Here is a 20,522-nt window from a genome sequence, read left to right as displayed (position 1 = left end):
GCGACGATATTTTTTTTCATCGCTAAAAGTTTACTTTTAGCGACGAAAATTTTTGCTAATGGTTAGCTAAAAGCCACTTTTAGCAATGAAAAATTTCGTTGCTAAAAGGTGTTTTGAATTTTTAAAAAAATGCGAAAGTCGAGAAGCTTCCTTTTAGAGATGAAGTAAATTTGGTAGCTAAAAGCCACCTTAGGCGACGAAAATTTTCGTCGCTAAAAAGTGTTTTGAATTTTTGAAAAGATAAAAAAGCCAAGAAGTTTCCTTCTAGCGACAAAATTGATTTTGTAGTTAAAGGTGGCTTTTAGCGACGAAAATATTCGTCATTAAAGGGTGTTTTGAATTTTTGAAAAGATAAAAAAGTCGAGAAGTTTTCTTTTAACGACAAAATTAATATCGAAACTAAAAACCACCTTTAGCGACGAAAATTTTCATCGCTAAACGGTGTTTTGAATTTTTGAAAAGACAAAAAAGTCAAGAAGCTTTCTTTTAGCAACGAAATAAATTTCGTAGCTAAACGCTACCTTTAGTGACAAAAATTTTCGTCGCTATAGGGTGTTTTGAATTTTTGAAAAGACAAAAAAGTTGAGAAGTTTCCTTTTAGCGACGGTGGCTTTATTTTCTCTTGTTTTGAATCTTTTGATTGAAACCCAACTGTAACTTTCTTTTGATAAATCTCTTTCTTCTTAACAAAGACCATTTTATCGTGTTTTGAATATGTAGATTGAAACCTAAGTATAACTTTCTTCCAATTATTTACTGTTATTATTTTTTTTTCCTGAATGAAGTAGTAAATTGAGACTGAGTAGTTCTTTAAGAACTCCGCCACTGCCCTATCATTGCTTTTACCAAACCTGGAAAAGTGACGAGGGTTAGTTGGCGACATTTCTGAGGAATCTTGTGCCGAACAGGATTCGTCGTGTAGCTAAACCTAATTAGTTGGAATAACCCTGATATGACATTAAGGCGATGGAATGGAAGTTGAGATTTTTTACCTTCACATCAACGCGTTGGATTGAAAAAGAAAGAAACAAAAAAAAATGCAATCACGACCGTCCATCTCTGGTCTGTACCACATATGGGCCATGGACCAAAAGTGGTGGGAATTGGATGGCTAGGGATTGGACTTTTAACTAGTGGTAGACTTTCATAATTGCCATTTTTTTTGCCTGCGAACATTTTTTTTTTTTTTTTTTTTGTAGATTTAGTGGGTGGTTCTTTGGCTGAGGCCCATCGACAAAGTGGGCCACCAGATGGATGGTCTATATCTTCCATACACCACATGTATAGGGGTGGAGCTTGAGATTTTCTTTTTCTAATTTTCTTGGATCCAAGAATGATGCTGAGTTGCTGGCTATATGCTAAACAAATGATCCAGACCATTCTAGCCATCCAACCAATAGCCTATCAAAGGGATGATCAAGATCATTTAAATAAAAGGAAGTCCAATCAACAATTTGATCCATCTCTTTGTTAAGGCGCATCAGAGGAGAATTAATTTTATCATGCAATCTTAACCATCCCATCCTTAACTTGGGAATGGATGAATAATGAAAAAGAGGGCCACAACTTACAGATGAATTGGATCATATGATTGGTGTGATTTTTTATTTTTTAATTTTATTTTTAATCCGGCCAATGAAATGTGCACCAGACACAATGTACGGTCTGATTTTCTGTCCATATAGATCCAGGGCACTATAAGTGCAAAGAACACAAATCAGAACATTCTAGTCATCTGATCAATAGCCTATCAAATGAATTATCAAGATCATTTAAATAAAAGCAGGTCCAATTAACAATCTGAGCCGTCTCTTTGTTAGGGCCCATCATGGGAGAGTTAATTTTATCATGCAATCTTAACCATCCCATCCTTAACTTGGGAATGGATAAACAATGAAAAAGAGGGCCACAACTTACAGATGGATTGGATCATCTGATTGGTATGATTTTTTATTTTTATTTTAATCCGGCCATTGAAATGTGCACCAGACACAATTTACAATTTGGTTTTCTGACCATATAGATCCAGGGCATTATAAGTGCAAAGAACACAAATCAGACCATTCTAGCCATATGATCATCAAATGGATTATCAAAATTATTTAAATAAAAGCAGGTTCAATCAACAATCTGAGCTGCCTCTTTGTTAGGGCCCATCATGAGAGAATTAATTTTATCATGCAAACTTAACAATCCCATCCTTAGCTTGTGAACGGATGGATGATGAAAAAGAAGGCCACATCTATAATGAAAAAGAAGGCCACAACTTATAGATGGATTGGATCATCTGATTTGTGTGAATTTTTTCAATCTGACTAATGAAATGTACACCAGACAAATTGGAAGGTCTGAGTTGAATGCAATACCAAAGTTTTTAATTTATTTAAGCTAAGATCTATCGGTCATTAGTTTTGAATATCCAATCCAGTTCATATGGCATATAGAAAAGTATACTGGGAGATAAAAGCATATAGGTGTCTTTGGCGTGTTTGGGTGGCATATAGAAAAGTATACTGGGAGATAAAAGCATATAGGTGTCTTTGGCGTGTTTGGGTGTCCACCAGATCGTGAGCGGCCGCATCTTTTGAATGGGAAAGATGCTTAGGCTGCGTTTAGATGCATTATAGGATTTCATTGCAATAGTTACTTGAACCGTCCAAATGAGCCAATTGCCGGATATCAAATAGATGAATGGAAATAAAATGTCAACGGTCCAAATTCAACCAGAAAAAAATAGGATGATTTAGATAGTTAGATCAGTTCTAATTTCGACTAATTTTCAACCAACAATGGGACCCTTGATTTGAATGGTCCAGATTGGAAAATACGTACACTGTGTACGGTGAATGAGATACCAAAATTCAAAAATTGTCTGTAATCTCGTGGCTGAGACTGATTAAGCTTTTCAATATTTTCTTTCCATTATCTTATTCAAAATAAGCCTGCATAGTGCATACTTCATATCTTTTGACTCTGTGATGCTGACCTGGTGCAATGGCGGCCTTTCAATTGTGACTGTGGCCCGTCCATGGCTGACATCGATGTTTTAAGAACGGGAGCGGAGAATCCACGGTCCACTCGGCATGCGTTAGGCATCTCACCTACATGAAATCAAATGAGCCAAAGTGGCACATGGGCATGCCATCCTAGCCATCCATCGAATTGGCTTTACTATTTTGACGGTCAGGCACAAATCTCATGCCATTCCGTTAATCAAGTAGACCACAATTTACGAAATATATGTATGGCTAAAAAACTGTGGCCAAGTGTTTTATTAAAATTGTGACTCACCTGATTAGTAAGCAGCCTAATTTCTTCCCTCGGAGAATTGCATGTTGGGGCCCACGTTATTTACGGCTTAGATCTCATACTCATGCACTATATAGTACATATACTACACTGGAACATGCCGGTGCATGTACATTAAGTATAACTGCAATTTCGAAGGAGGTTGCTCGAGTACAACCTGATGTACGGTTAGTCGGGACTATAGTATTTGAATTCGGGTCATCTTCCAATGATCCAGACCGTTTATATTATGATATTCACTTTGAATGGTGGAAAATCAACAAATAAAAGCCTCGGTTTCGGTGATCCAAAGCATCTATGTGATGGGCCTCACTGTCGATTGCAAGAATCAGAAAAAACCAACGGAGGAGAATTATTATTATTATTATTATTTTTGTTTTTTAATCTTTGAAATATTTTGGCTTGAATATATATATATTTTTTGGTTAGCTTGTTAGTACACCCACTGTAGAAACGAGGTATCTTTCACTCGGTCTACCACTTGAGGTATGGATCTGGGTGTTTTTGGCTTTGAATATGACTGTCTACTTAACTCGTACATTTGAAGACAATCAATGGAAGGGTTTGCATCTTGCAATCTTAAAATTTTTTAGGAAATCTCAAATCCGCTGTGCATGACACTAGATCAACGGCCTTGATTATCGAACCATGGTCCAACATGTATAGAAGTCTTTCTCATCAGCACCCTCCAACATTAGTTACCATACATTCGAGATTGTGGGAGCCACTATTATGTATGAGTTCCATCCAACCCATCCATTATATGAGTCCCCTCAATGTTAGACATGATCCCAAAATGCAGCCTGTTCCATGACACAGGTGGGCCACAAAAAAGTGGAAAAGTGGGGGACGATTGGAAAGGGGATACTCACCAAATGGAATGTGGGGTCAACCATGTAAGTTATATGTCATCCAAACCAGTCATCAGGTGAGTCGCTCTAGGATGAAGGGGGAAAACGTGTATCAACCCATTCCAAAATTTAGATGGGCCACAACAAGTGAATATATAGGTTTTATGTATGACTGTACATTCTCCACGTAGTGTCTCACCTGGGTTTTTGTTGCCGATGATTCTTCGGATGTATAGTGCACACGAGGAGGTACACCAGAATCACGGTTTCGATTTCACATGCACATCACGATTGGGCCCCACACAGTTCCAAAATATTATAATTTCTAACTCATTTCCTTTCTTCTTCTTATTCTTTTCTTTTATTTTTTATTATTATTATTATTATTATTATTATTATTATTATTATTATTATTTATTTTATTATTTTTTTAAAGTTTCCTAACTGCCGTTGATTAGTGTTGGGCCCCATGGGCTTATTATAACATTTTCTATATGTGTATGGCCAGTGAGAGCTCTTAATGCCATTTTCCAACATTGGGGTCGTTCTGCTTCTAATGAATGGAACATAAGTGGAGAGCCATGTAACGGGATCGCCGTTAATTCATCAACGATTAGCAACCCAGGGATCATATGTGATTGCTCATTCAACGGTGGATCCACCTGCCACATAACCCAAATGTAAGTGTACACTCAGATATGCTAACTTAGTAAGAAAATATTATTTATCAAGTGAACCGTCTGGTGGGCCTTGGATCTTTAGAATTTCCTGATCGATTTGATCTTTGTGTAATGGCTCATCCATAGTGGGGACCACCAGATGAATGGGTTGGATCATCGAGAGTAAATACCATGTGTACGATAAAGGTGTAGTGGATTACCGATTTGGGCAGTCCTTCGGATCCTACTGACATTTTATTTTATTTTTTATTTTCAGCAAACTGCAGGGGTTGAATGTGATAGGGCCAATTCCGGAAGAGCTCCAAAACCTGACTTTCTTGACAAATCTGTACGGATTTCCCTCCCTTTTTTTTCGTTGTTGTTGTTACGATACAAGTAACTAATATCAACCGTTCAAATGTCGGGACCCAGTTTAAATGGATTGTGGATCTAAACCTGCACTCATTTAACTTCTCGAGTGGTTGGTTGGTGGATATTTAATGTAGAGTTGAAATGAATGTCATTCAATGGTCTGAATGCCAATGATAAATATCCATTAATCAAAGGTTATGATCATCAATTGAACGTTGGAGGAAATTAATCACCTTTTCTTTTATTATTATTATTATTATTATTAACTAAGTATATATTTGCTCCATCTCTAATGACATGTGACTGCCAGGAAAATATTCTTGCATCAATTCAGCGTACTGAGGTGGATGATGAACTACTCGTGGGGGTATAGGCGATTTGGAGAGTAGTTCACCAACCACCTAAGTTGTGAAATGATTACAAATGTTTTAATGGGAGGGTAATCTCTCTCAACTTTTGTACATGTGGCCTACAAAAGTCATCAATTGACTTGATTTTTAAGCCCAATGCCCACCATGGAATGGTGCATCTGACTAATGGGGTAGATGTTCGACAAACATCACGGTGGGCCCACACAGCTCGACCATATGGGAGGTTCCCATAAGCTTGATAGCATAGAACTATTTCCTATATATATATATATATATATATATATATATATATATATATATATATATAAACTCAGGTGAGTCATACCATCTAAAATCATGTGAGGATATGCCTAAAACATATAAAAGCACTTGGTGGGGCCCGCTTAAAATTTTGGATGTGTTCGAAACTTGGTCTGACCCCTCATCTAAGTGGGACACATATAATGGATGGGGTTAGATCTGTGAATCACATCTTGGTGGGCCCAACAAATGATTATGAATGTTTTAATGGGAGGGTAACTCCTGTCAACTTTTATATATAGTTTGGCCCACACAAGTCATGGATTGACTTGATTTTTAAGCCGGAGGCCCAACATGGAATGGCGTATCTACTGATGGGATAAATGTTCGACAAGCATCATGGTGGGGCCCACATAGCTCGTGTGAACTTTTTTGAAAACTCATAATACGTTATGTGACTCCAAAATTTGAATGGTCTGTGTGGAGCAGCACCTCATGAAACCTCCTAGGTGCAATTTTTACTTTGATCCAAAACTTTAGTGGGTTATGGAAAATGAAAACTATTTCCTACCTTGATTTGCATTTCTCTTTGCTATGGCCCACCAAAATTTTAGATCATGGTGAAAATTTATCCCTTGAGGTTTCATGGGATTATGTATCACATGGATCATTTGAATTAGACGCCCATGACATGTGTCCAAAGGTGCGCATGCGCACATGTGTAGGTGCACAGGTGAGCATGCATATATATATATATATATATATATATATATATATATATATATATATATATATATATATATATATATATATATATATATATAGAGAGAGAGAGAGAGAGAGAGAGAGAGAGAGAGAGAGAGAGAGAGAGAGAGTGTCATGCTCCCCTGCGCACCTACGCACGTGTGCACCTTTGCACACGTGTCATGGGTGTCTAATCTGAACGGTCCATGTGATGCGGAATCCCATGAAACCTCATATGAGAAATTTTCACCCTGATCTAAAATTCTAGTGGGCCATAGCAAAGAGAAATACAAATCAAGGAAGGAAACTGTTTTAATTTTTCATGGCCCATCAAAGTTCTAGATCAAAGTAAAACTTGGTCTTGGGGGCTTTCATGAGGTGCCGATTCACATGAACCGTTCAGAATTTGGATCCACATCACGTATGATGGGTTTTCAAAAAAGTTTGTATGTAATAGGTATGAACTGGTTCACAGGTGAGCGTTTCCGTGTGTGTGTGTGTGTGTGTGTGTGTGTGTGTGTGTGTGATTCCCTTCATCCACATGTTTATGTGATCTTATGAACTAGTTGGATGACAAATAAATATCATCGCGGGTCCTAGTAAGATTTCAAAAATGAAATCATTATTTTTTATTATTTCCTTGTAGCATGGGCCACTTGAGCTGATATACTTCAATTTTGGACTCTAACTCCTAAAATGAGCCGGAAAAACGGATAAATGGTTTAAATAAGCGGTGGGCATAACATAGACTAAGAGAAGAGAATAATGAGTAAGTACGCAATCCGATTTCAACAACATATGACCTACCAATCACATCTAGGCAATTCACCGGTGCTTGTCACCACCCAACCCAAGGCCCATGCTACCTGCACACGTTTTAGGTGCCTGAGTCTGGATGGCCACAATCTAGCGGGAGATGATTAGCTAGGTCTGACACTAGACCAACGGGTTCACTTTGATTTATGTACTCCATCTTGTCCATCCATTTTGAATGATTATTTTAAAGCTTGAGTCAAAAAAATAAAGAAGAGATCCAAATTTCAGGCGAACTATATTATAGAAAACACTGGTAATTAGGCCACGTAGAGATCAAGCTTATTACTCTTAGTATCTGGTTAGGTTGAGCTAGGGCTGTCAACAGCCCCGGCTTGGGGTCGGCTTCACCCCAGATTTTGAACTGTTAGGCCGAGCTTGTGCCCCGGCCATTGTCAGCCCCAGGTCCAGCTCAATCTATTACATGTAGAGCTGTACACGAACTGAGTAGCTTGGTTGACTCGCTCGACTCCACTTGAAAAAGCTTGATTCGACTCGGTTTGAAATTGAGTTCGAGCAGATTTTTGGAGTTCGAAAAAATTTCGAGCAGTGTTGGCTGGCGGTGAGGTATGTATGGATATGAAACAAATACTATTGTATCTTACCTTTAATGTTGCTTACCAAGTGTTTGATGAAATACATGTAAAATTTCTGTCTTTATTTTACATATGTGAGAAATTGAAGGTGCACTCTATGTGTTTGAGAAAACGTTGCAAACGCTCGATCTTGCGGTGAACTAGCCTGAGCTGTTGACCGAATCAAGCTGAGCTGGCTAGTCAGGCTGAAGGACTGAGCTGAGCCGAGTTCAAGCCGGGGTCAGCTAGTGGCCGAGCCAAGTAGAGCTGTACCAAGCTTGACTGGGTTGAATTCATGTACAACTCTAAAGTCTACGTGCAAAACCCAGGCTTAGCTTATTAACCACAGCCTTCTTGAGTCCTAAGCTCACTCAATTGGGGCCCACTTTGTTACCTGGCCCAGAAATTCAATGGATCTACTCATGGGGTAGACCACACATGCAAAAAAAGAGAATCAGACGTCTAGGGAAATTGACCAGTATCAAACAATATTCAACGTACATGTGTGGCCTATCAATTTAGAGGTAAAGCTCGGTTAGGAAATCAACATTGTGGGCCCCACCTGATGAGCGTCTTTAGTCTTGCACATGTGTCACACGTCACCATGTGTTTTCTATATATTGCAGGGATTTTTCACAAAACTACATAACGGGTCCCTTGCCAGCATTCATCGGCAATTTAAGGTCCATGCGATACTTGTAAGTATCGAAATTTCTCCCACATCAAAATATCTTCTGTTGCTGTTATTTCTCACCCTTTAACAGTCCACGTGGCATGGTGGTAGGGCGATCCAGACCACCCAATTCTCTGAAATACTTGTGGATGTAGCACACATAAAAAATTTACATGAAGAATATTATAGGAGCCATCTGATTTTTCCCTTCGAATTTGGAACACATTAATTTACTTTTAGCCGTTCATCTGATAACCATCAATTGGACGGTTAGGATTCCTTGATCAGATGGATTTATATATATATTCTCCATCCACAGCTTCCCCACAATTTCGATGGTCTGGATAGCTGCACATGAGTGCCACGTGGTAGGTGGATTAGTCACCACCACTTTCGATATGGCTAACTATTACAGTATTTTGTATCCGGTGCAACCAGTTGTATCTTATAAAGTTTACATCTTCATAAACGGTCCGGATGATCCTAGCCACCGATTTCAAGAACTTTTGAGAATGGGAATGGACGGTTATAAATAAAAGTCCAACCAAAACTTCCAATTGGTGGCAAGGAACTTATTAACCATCTGCAGACCGTCCTAATTATGGACCGCTTATGGATGGTTAATACCCGAAAGTCGTTACGGGTAAAGCATATCTAATTTTCCGACCGTTGAACTCGGAAAGCTGACCAGTTTCTGTCTAACCGTCCATTCGTGGCCTCCAGTTGGATGGTTACGATTATCCGATAAGCATCATTTGGACTGCCACAATGAACAAAACAAATCTCATCCGTCTATCTGCAATCGCATGTCCCACAAGGGCATACCTGTAAGATCGGATCTTTCCATCCGCTGATCACGTTGTTTGGATGTTCTAGTCTAAAAATCAGGTGTTTTCATTAATGTTGGTGCGGGCACACAACAAATGGATGGCTGGAAAATAAAAATAAAAATTGCTTTAGCTAGAAGTTTGTTTTGTACACTGTGGCCTACTTGAAGAGTACACCTGCAGGATTTTTAGAGGCAGAAGATCTAACCAGTGAGGCCCACCTTATAGAAAGCTCAGATATTGTGCCACATTCAAAGGTGTGCTTGTGTAGAGATGGACAAGGCTCTACACACAGGTGGATGATCAAAACCATGGTTGGGCAAGTCCGCGAGGTATAAGGATAGTCAACCTTTCATTTTGTGGGTCCGACATGGGGCCCCACATGAACGATCAGGATCATGCCCACACAATTTTGTTGGTGCAATCATCCTAGTATTTATGGATGAATTATATGATAATCTCCATCACATGGTAGATCATTCTGGCAAGCAAATTCATTATATGTAGCCTAATCTGTACCGTCAAAATTGAATATAGCCTGATGGGGCACACTTTGGACCGTCCAGATTAAGATATATATGTGTGACACGTGTAAATTGAACGTGCCTGGTTTATGGTGCAATGTACTATGACTCTAACATTTGCTTTGATTCTTTGTTCCTCAGTTCTGTTAGTATTAATGCCTTGTCAGGAAGCATCCCAAAAGAGCTGGGAAACCTTCAGAACGTAATCTCCTTGTAAGATATCCTTCACATATAAGTTTGTGATGATCTGAACCATTCATTTGCTGTAAGGCTCCATGAATGGACCATAGACTAAAAATCACAATGAAATGTAGTGCACAAATCATTGATCAGATTTTAGTGAATTTTGTGCACCATTTTTAAAAAGGGAAATGCTAGTATGTAGCACGTGGCAAAGATATATGGTGTGATCGAACCGTTGTTCTATTGGGCCATCGCGTAGGTGGGCCCATCCAACGACAACCCACGCGATCAACGGTCCCAATCATTACATGTTCTTCACGTGTACTTTAAAGAGAACTGTATATAACTCTTATACAACAACGTTTGCGATTCGTCCGATCACTGTGGTCGTTTGTCGATAGCCTACCCACATATGCCACAGAAAGTGGGAAGACCAGATTTTCCTCTTCCTAGGTTCACTGAATCTCTTTCCATCTATTCATATTCGGGATTTTGGGGTCGTACAGACCCAACGTACTACCCACGTTTTTTCATTGGACATTAACGAAACCTTAATTATCAAAGTAGATTAAAATCATATGGAAGAATTTAGAAAGACAAAAATACTTCCGCCTTCTTCAGCTGCTTTATCTTAATAGGTAGGAGTATTTTCATCAAAAAAACAGCATCCATACCCTAATAGTAGCCTTTGGTCAAATAAGTTTATGTGCGGCGATCAAAATAAGGGCACTGTACGGACTCATCTACTATGCTAATTATTTTCTATTCCATGCTAGAAATATAGGTATAATCGTCCACATGACTTCCTTAATTTATATTAGTTTGTGGAATCTGTGCCATATATCGAACCACCACTATTGATTGAAAGTTCATAACCATTCATCCGTACTTAGACACCATATAGGCCGTAGATGCCTATGTTATGGAGCCCACCAAACTGCTGCGAAAGACTTTCTCAATCCTCCTCAGGCAGTGTGATGATTTATCTGCTCACACACAACCATTTACACGTGGCATGAATATACGTCACACATCATGGGCCTGCTTTATGTGGATCACCGAAAAGTCACGTTGGACAAATGATTCTGACCGTTTGATTGATTAACGAATACTATTGGATGGCTGAGATGAAAAATAGTCAGCAGTTTGAAATAAACATACAAGTGTGCATTGATCAAAGGTCAGGATGGTCAAATCAATCTGCTTTAGGGATGTGTCGTTCATCAGTGGCCCCCACTGTTTGGACGGTTTGGATTGAGATATCTGTGAGCCATCTGGTTAGGGACCGTTCATCTAAAAGTTCCCAAATGGGACAACTATCGGTAGAACTCCTAGATGAACGGTCTGACTCGTTCAGGTGACGGGGCACATGCCAGTTCTGTGGGGAATCAGCACATTCAAAATGGTAGGCCCCACCATGAAACACCTAGCACGAAAAAAAAAAGGCCAGACCTCTCAACAGGTGGGCTGTACCGTTGGAATGAGAGATGCGGTTTGGCTGGTGACCCCAAACCTAAAACCGGACTGCTAGCTGCTGTCAAAGCTCCGTGGGCCCACCATGATGTATGTGTTTTATCCACGCAATCCATACATTTTTCCAGCTCGTTTTAGTGCATGGAATAAAAAATGAGGCAGATCCAAGGCTCAAGTGGGTCACACCACAAACAGTGAAGATTGAACGCTTACTGTTGAAAATTCCTGGGGCCCACCACAGTCTTTATTTTCCATCCAACCTGTTCATAAAGTCACATAACCCTGGATGAAGGGAAAACACAAATATTAGATTGGTCCAAAACTTCTGTGGCCCCGAGAAGTTTTCAACGGTAGGCGTTCAATCCTCACTGTTTCCTGTGATGTGGTCCACTTAACCTTTGGATTTGCCTAATTTTCGGGCTCAGTCCATAAAATGAGCTGGAAAAATGGATGGACGGCATGATAAGACACATGGATCATGGTAGAGCCCACAGAGCACCACCCAAACAACCTCCTGAAATGAGTAGATAACCGACGGTCTGAGTCAACAACTTAATAAGCGGACCCACCTGATTTTTAAGCTAGATGATCTTCATTATAGGACCTAAAATTGGCATGGTACGGATGAAAGGTTTGCTGCACCACAAGTTATGGTACTTACATTTCAGTTCCCAAATCATAGTGAAACGATGAAGGTCATTGTAGTGAAGCAACAAAGATATTTTTGGAGATTAAATAATTAATTTTTTTTTATTTTAATTTCAGGGGTATAAGCTCAAATAACTTCTCTGGTTCGCTCCCACCTGAGCTGGGGAATTTGACCAGTATGCAAGAACTGTAAGTTCTGTTTTTATTTATTTAAATTATTTATTTATTATTCTTGTTTTAAAATGGCATATGATGTGTTTAGAATTTAGAATTTGTCACCCAAATTTAATAGTGATTAATATGTGGTAGTTTTATTTTTATTTTTATTTTTCCATTTTAAAGTCTAATCAACTGGATCATAAGTTACTGTCCACCCAATAAATTACTTCCAACCTATTATGTTTTTGTGACAATATTCAACCCTTCCAATAGGTTGGCTCCACCATGAGCATAATCTTGTACAAAAATCAGCCTCATCCACTCATTTCATTAGGTGACCATAGCAATAATGTTTAGCCATTGATAAATAACAAAATATCGTAGTATGATTCACTCGGTGAGCGGATATGTGTTCTTTTTAAAGGATAATCCCAGTAATGGCTTCAATGTATTGAATGGATGGGATGTTACATCCACAAAAAGGTTGGAAGTTATTTGTTGGGTGGATAGTATATTATTGATCAATTAGTTAGACTTATGACTTTTAAAAAAATAATAATAATAATTTAAAAAGCAAGTAAGAAAAGACTCTTATTATCGACCTAAGATAGCCAGAGAGAAATACAAATAAAAGAGAAAGAGCCTTCTTTTTCTTTTTAACCTTTATGGGGAGAAAAAAGGAGACTTACAAAGCCATAATGCAGTTGAGCATGCATAGTATCATGATTTACTAACTTAAACAAAACTGTTTTAGGGTTGTTTGATAGTAGCAAAAGTTTAGTTTTAGACAGTCTATTCAAGTGAGTCTCGTCCTAATCTTGTCTTAGCTTAATCATGCTGTTGTTGTAGACCAATTATTCTCATGTTGTTTGTCAAGCACCTGGAATAGATACGATTACATACATGTTGGAATTTTGTCACATGCAATGCATACATGGTGCTAGTAAATGTATAATGGAATATGTGGTCCATGTGAGGTTCTCGAAGATATACCATGTCACATGTGGGATGCTTGACCTTGTATGGTGGCACATGTAGTATGTGCATCACATGTCTAACTTAGCACATGTGACAAATGTGGCACACGAAGGGTATGGAAGGTTCATGCGACACTTTTAGCATATTAGCATGTGTAGCATGTGTGACAAATGTGGCACTATGTACAATAATAGAATGGTCTGCTATGTAACATTCGAGGGCCAGGGTCTGGTTTTTGTAAGAATAAGTTTGGTTTTTATTTTTATCTAAACAAGTAGTAGACAAATCATAAAATATGTGCTTGTTAGACTAAACTTTTGTTACTACCAAATAGCTCTTAATCTTGAAGTTGAGCATGACTTAAATGTGAAGGAAAGCCACTTCAAGTTGCTTTATGGAGTAGCTTTCCTTAAAGAGAGTATTTGCTCCCCTTATAGATGAAACCTAGGTTTGAAATTGGGTAGCAGAAATCTATCCCTAGAAAGCATAATAAATCCAAAATCTCTTCGAACTTCAACAAGCATTGGAGAACACTGACCTCAAACAACTCTAGCAATGAGTCACTAGAAATTCAAAGCTTGTTATTTGTTTCTGCAAGGTAGGAGTAAAAATGAGAAGTTTAGAAAACATATTTTGTAGAGAGGAAGTGGTTGTTGGAATGTGTAAAATTCTCTTCCTGGACTCTTCGTTTACAGTCTCATGGCTGTTCAAAACACCTTCTCAACCATATTAACTGCTTTGAATGTAACTCAATGGACAGCAACTTTAAATCCATTGAGATGGTGTGAGCATTCCTCTAGCTGATAATAGCACAAGAAATCTTACAATTGAATTCATGATCTATGCTTTTTTCACAGATATATGGATAGCAGCGGGTTAAGTGGCGAGATTCCTTCAACATTTGCTAGCTTGAGAAACATGCAGATATTGTAAGAGCTCATGATTATAAGAAGCATGGAAATCGTCGAAATCATAGGCCCTACCTTAGATTGCTCTTGAACTAACGGTGGCACGGCTTATGGTTTGCATCCAATGGGTATTAAAATGGGAAAAATCACAATGATCTGAATTCGACAGATTAATGCCCATTATCCAGGGCTTAGGACAGTTCAATCAATCTGATTTTGGGTTATGACCCATCTACCGTGGGCCCCATGATTTTGGACGGTTCAATTTAGGTTACTTGTATGCCATGTCTATCATTTCTGATCCCTAGATTTCTTAATATCCGTGTTTACTGTGGAAAATCTGATTGGATTTTAGGTGGGCCTCTGATAACCAGTTGACAGGAAGGATACCTGATTTCATTGGGAGTTGGAATCTTACCAAATTGTAAGCTAATATTTAAAAGAGTTCTAAACTGATTGTAACTCCTATATTCTCATTTGGTATACATGGGATTGTGTAACAAGGTCTCCCACCATCCACTGGTGGTGGACAGGAATTCTATCCACACTCAAAGTAGGTTTCCTGCCAAATCCTGTTCTGAATGTGGATAGGGATTCCTGCCGCATTCGATGATCGGTCATCTAGCGGGCCACGCATGTACATCGAATGTGGATGACTGGTCATTAATTTTAGCTGCAAGTGGGACCTACCATATGAGTAGCTTAGCATGCCTCAATTTTCTTGATATGCCATAGAATACTTCTTTAAAGACTATTTCTGACTATGAAATTGTTGATGCAGGAGTATGCAAGGCAATGCTTTCGAGGGTCCGATACCATCGAGTTTTTCCAATTTGATCTCACTGACTGATTTGTGAGTGTTGCTGTTCATTAAATTGATTTAATATTCTAATTTCTGATATTGGAATTTGTGTTCTAAGGGTGCGTTTGGTTGCACCAAATATCATGAAATTAACCGAACGTACCCCAAGTAGAAATTCCAAAAATTGAGAAATGGGTCTCTTTTGTGTAGGAAAATAAAATAGCTCTTATGTATCTACATGAATATCATTTTGATTTTAAAGTAGAACTCTTGAAAATTGTGAATTGTTTTTCTCCAAATAGTCTTAGCTAATTGTATAATCATACAGGCGGCTCAGTGATGTGTCTAATGGGAGCTCATCGTTGAGTTTTATTGAGAATATGACATCTTTAAACAACTTGTAAGACCATATGATCTCAGAACATGTAGTAATACTAGTCTGTTAGATCTTATTTTTCTTTTTTCATCCATGCCTTGAAAATTTAAAACAACATACTCATATCTGATTTGTGCTTTTCTCTACAGAGTCCTAAGAAACAATATGCTTTCGGGTACTATCCCATCCACCATTGGAAAATACCAATTATTGATGCAGATGTGAGTTTTTCAAGTTATGTTTGGTTCAAATTACAATTTCTCACGTTTACTGAGTTCATCCATTTGCAGTCTATGTGACGGGAGTGGACCCCAGTGCCTTTAAGTCATTGGTTTACATGGGGCATAAATGGATGAGATCAAAACTGTTCATTCGGCAGTGAATTGTCCTAGTCCAGAAATCACACTGCTTGGATGATCCTAAGTTAGTAACTCTTGACATTTGGTGAGGAAAGGGTTCATTTTAAAGATCATTAGAATAGCCCAATCACAGCAATTTTGGGTTACTGGTCCATCAATGGCAGTGCTGATGAGATGCCTGGTCTGGTGCATGGTGCATGCTATGCAGGCAAGAAGTTTATAGACATTTAATCAATTTCGGCATGTGTCTTGGTATCAGAAGCAGACTATAGGTTCAGGACAGGCAATCTTTGTTTAAAAAACTCACTGAGTCAACTCAATTGGATTCTAAGTCAAGTTGAATCAATGAGCAACTCATTCACTGATTAAAAAACTCAAATGGGTTTCCTAATTTTCATTAGTTTGTGCATTTTATAATACATGTTTAAAAATTAATTATTGGGTTTTTACTTTTGACTGTTTGGGCAAGTCTTTGAATCAAGCCGATTCAATGGATTTTCCAATCTGAGTCGAATTTTCAGGTTTTCGAACCATGACATAGATAGGAATTTTGCTGCTCACCGCTTGTGCCTCAACACTGTAATCTGGACCATTCGTCTAGTAGGCCATACAAAGGACTTGTCACATGCCGTTGATCTTTGCCTTGCCTTCTTAGCAATTCCATCTCATTTTTGTTTTCTTCTACCATATTAAATTGTTTACTTTTGTAGGGATTTGAGCTTCAACAATTTAAGTGGACAAATTCCAGATTCTCTCTTCAATATAAGTTCACTTGTTTACTTGTAAGAACCAAATAGCCTTTCCTCAATCAAATGTTCTTTACATAATTCTCTTTGATGTATGTATTTCATCATCGTGATTTTCAGGTTTCTTGGAAACAACAACTTATCCGGTACACTACCATCCCAAAAAAGCGATACACTTCTTAATCTGTATGTTCATCTGACTCATTTGTACTGAACTTATAGCTTTAGACTGTGTTTGGATGCAATATCGAGTTGAATTCCAATCTCTAGTTCTGGTACCATGTAAGTAGCTTTGAAAACCAGTTTCCATTTCCCTGATTTCCTCAAAATTATGGACATTCATTTCTCCCAAAAAAGAAACAAAGATGTTAAATCTTCCAAGGCAAAGAAACATGAGGTACTGTTTGAGGTGATCATACATGAAATCCATGTAAAACTGCAATTCCAAACATACCATGGTTTTCCAGTTTCTGAGGATTCTAGTTTACTTTTCCCGTATCACGTTTTGGTTTTCCTCCATCCAAACACCCCTTACCTTCTTTAGTATCCATGATTAAGGACTAGTTTTTGGCCCCCTTTTTCTAATTAAATTATAGCTTCAACTTGAGGCCTTTTACTGTGTTGTTGGAGGAGCAATTTGGGAAATTGATAGTTAGGGAGCACCAAAAATAAAATACACAACATTTATTTCTCTCTAACACTGAATTTGAAGGTTACTACAATTCGGTTGTTTTCTTTCTATTTACTAATAACCAGAATTGTAATCTAGTTCACTGAAATGCAACCTTAGACATAACATGGTATCACATATCCTAGCCATCTCTGCTGTTGATTTATGTAAATGATTCAATCGTGAAGATTTCATTGGTTCATTATGTCTCCATCAAGCACCATGTTTTCACAGAGAAACCCAATTGAATTTCAATCCCAACAGGTTACTGTCGATTCGTGGCCTACCTGTGGCCTTATGGGGACAAGACCCCACATACAAGATTTATTTTGCTACGGTGAGCTGCCAAGTAATAGTACAGCGTGTTGCTGCAGGTCCCGTGTCATCACAAACTTTTGGCAATCAAAATCAAAATAGTTTTGTATGTACGGATGGGCCATAAATTTCCATTGTTCTTCACCAACGGAGATAATGTGTTTCATATGCAAAAAATAGTCATTTTGATAATCACAATTGCATAAATTAGTGCCTGTTTATCTAATAAATGCTATCTTACATTCAATGTTTGGATGATATTTGATATTCTTTTTTATAATTTGCAGAGATTTATCATACAATCAATTATCAGGAAGCTTTCCATCTTGGGTTTCAGAAGGCGGCTTAAACTTGTATGTCTGAGGAAGCACAAACCTTACTCCTTTCACCACCATTTTTTGTACTTGTAAAACCATATTTTACACTGTTAAATGCTGAGTACCATTTCCAGGGCTAGGATTGGACCCTCTTTCTTTCTTTCATAATATAAACATGGTTTCAAAGTTTTGATGTCCAAAATATTTGAAAACATCTCTAGTGTACATTTGGAATGTGTGTACAGCAATCAGTACTGATGATTTGGTGGGCCCCCAAAAGATAAAGCGACCGAATTATGGTCTCATAAGGGATGATCACTCAAAAGGCACTTGGTAGGAAAAATGCAGAACAGTTGGATAGTCAGAGCTATCCAATTACTGTAATTTTGAAGGACTGGCCATTTGCGTGATGGCCCACTGGATCATTGATCCCGATTAGGACACATTTTCACATGCACATCATAAAAGCACTTCTCTTTCAACATTATCGATTATACTAACACTGTGCTCCTTGTGTGCAGGAGCTTGGTGGCAAATAATTTCGTATTCGATAGTTCTAACAGCAGGTGCTTATCAATGTCATTTTTTTAATGAGTCAAAACAATAAAAGCATTGGTTTACAACATTATATAACTGGCTACTTGAATACTGCCTTTTTCCGCATTGATTTTATCCATGTTGAATTTTAGCTTCTAGGTTAAACAAACTAGACATCCTCTGTAATCAATGGCTGTCGTTCTGCCATATAATTGCTGTTATTTAATGGTCATTTTTCTTGTCCATTCAGTGGTTTGCCTTTAAGCTTGAATTGTCTTCAGCGAAGCTTTCCGTGCAATCGGAACCCTCCAATCTGTAAGCCATCCTTTCCATTTCTATCAATAGACAATCCTTTTTTTTATCCTCTCTATATACATAATAATAAAATGGGGGCAGTGGTGCTATGCCCCTAGGTGCTTTGGAGTTATTGTCTGCCCATTATCTGTACTGTACATATGGCATATGTGTATGGTTATCTTCATCGTCCATAATTGATTGGAAACTAACCAGAAATGCCTTTGATCAGGGAATCCAGGCTGTCTGATCCACGAACTTTTTCTCATTGAGTATGATCGATTGCAATGATGTTGCCCTATTTTCTGTCCACATTTGTTCATCATGATGTTAGTTGTTTTATATCATCCAATCAATGTGATGTTTGGTCTATGCCCCATTCACTACTGCAACAGCTGAACGAATGGTTTAGATCTCATCCACATTTGTAACATCTACACGATACAGTGGTCCCCGTGGCATGAGATTACTGTCCTATGAAACGTGGGAGGTTCCTGTTCTTATTGTTTCTTTAGATGTATGAGGTTTACCTATAGTTATAATATAGCACTTGAAAGTAAATAGAAGTTTGTTTCACGTCTACATGTGACGTGGCAACTTGGAAATGTGTATGACATCCGAGCCATGTATCAGGTTTGACCCACCATGCAGATCATCATGTGTTACTCACCATAGATGGGCAATGGCCTCAAAATAATGCCAGTTGGATGATCCTAATTGCTTGAATGGAGGACATTTTTATCAATGTGTCTTTCTGATCAAATGATTAGGATCATCTAATGGTGTTGTCATTGTGTTATGGCCCACCCATTATGGGGTCCATGTTGGACAATCACGTGTACTGTTTTATTAAGTTTCAGTTTAATGAGATCAATTTATCAATTTTCTGCATTGGATCTTCCATATTCATTGAAAAGATCTCTGCAGATCATGATCTAACGGTGATCATATGATGAGGTGATGAGCCCCATCATCTGATCATGATCCAAAGATCGCCGTACCACTCTACATGAACAATCCATCGAGTATGCAAACTGATGAGTGTCTCACTGTTCCATTGATCTACAGATTCTTCATTTGCGATCAGGTGTGGTGGGCCCACAATGAAAACTACCAACACTGAGTATGAGGGAGACAATGCAACTCTGGGCCCAGCATCTTATGATGTGACCAGCACAGAGAACTGGGCCGTCAGTAATGTCGGAAGGTTTAGTGAAGGCAGCAACACTAGATATTTCAGATATGATCAGGTTGTATTTTCGAATACAGTAGACTTGGGGCTGTTCCAATATGCTAGGCTATCACCAGGATCTCTGAGATATTATGGTCTGGGGCTCCAAAATGGGAACTACACTGTAAATCTGAAATTTGCAGAGACGGTATTTCCAGATTCTCAGTCATGGCAGAGCACTGGAAAGCGCATTTTTGACATTTATCTTCAGGTGTGTGTATTAGGACATTTTTCTGAGTTTGTAAGATCTTCAAAAAAAAAAAAAAAAAAAATATTTTCAACCCAAATCACATATGTTTAATAGACCCACAAATGCTTCTACATACCAACACGTTCCAGCCTCACATGTGTAGGACATTAGACACGTCCATCACATGAGATCCAATGTGTAGATCATCTGGCCAAAAATTGGTAGTCCAGACATTTATGAAGAGTGAAATAATCGATTGATTTCTGAAAATTGGCAACAGTCCATGTTCAACATATACTTGCAGCCTGCTTGATGAGCGTGGACTAGCATAATAAGCTGGGTCATCTAGGTGGTGGGGTCCACTTGGTGCATGTCTTA

At 38.4% G+C, this 20,522-nt stretch overlaps 1 protein-coding gene across 1 annotated transcript in view; it reads left to right on the top strand.

Moving 5' to 3' along the window:
* Positions 1-20,522, top strand: part of LOC131219940 (uncharacterized) — a 67,408-nt gene that overhangs the window by 36,426 nt on the left and 10,460 nt on the right. The window contains exons 27-42 of the mRNA XM_058214925.1: positions 4,669-4,840; positions 5,097-5,168; positions 8,561-8,632; positions 10,100-10,171; positions 12,380-12,451; positions 14,257-14,328; positions 14,663-14,731; positions 15,089-15,160; positions 15,438-15,509; positions 15,635-15,706; positions 16,555-16,626; positions 16,711-16,776; positions 17,863-17,928; positions 18,414-18,470; positions 18,695-18,744; positions 19,792-20,165. Of these exons, the coding sequence (XP_058070908.1) occupies positions 4,669-4,840; positions 5,097-5,168; positions 8,561-8,632; positions 10,100-10,171; positions 12,380-12,451; positions 14,257-14,328; positions 14,663-14,731; positions 15,089-15,160; positions 15,438-15,509; positions 15,635-15,706; positions 16,555-16,626; positions 16,711-16,776; positions 17,863-17,928; positions 18,414-18,470; positions 18,695-18,744; positions 19,792-20,165 (1,502 nt within the window). The remainder of the gene's footprint in view (positions 1-4,668; positions 4,841-5,096; positions 5,169-8,560; positions 8,633-10,099; positions 10,172-12,379; positions 12,452-14,256; positions 14,329-14,662; positions 14,732-15,088; positions 15,161-15,437; positions 15,510-15,634; positions 15,707-16,554; positions 16,627-16,710; positions 16,777-17,862; positions 17,929-18,413; positions 18,471-18,694; positions 18,745-19,791; positions 20,166-20,522) is intronic.

Source organism: Magnolia sinica, chromosome 12 (assembly GCF_029962835.1).
Source record: "Magnolia sinica isolate HGM2019 chromosome 12, MsV1, whole genome shotgun sequence".
Classification (NCBI taxonomy): domain Eukaryota; kingdom Viridiplantae; phylum Streptophyta; class Magnoliopsida; order Magnoliales; family Magnoliaceae; genus Magnolia; species Magnolia sinica.
The sequence above is the reverse complement of the archived record's forward strand: the minus strand, read 5'-3'. Positions and strand labels throughout refer to the sequence as shown.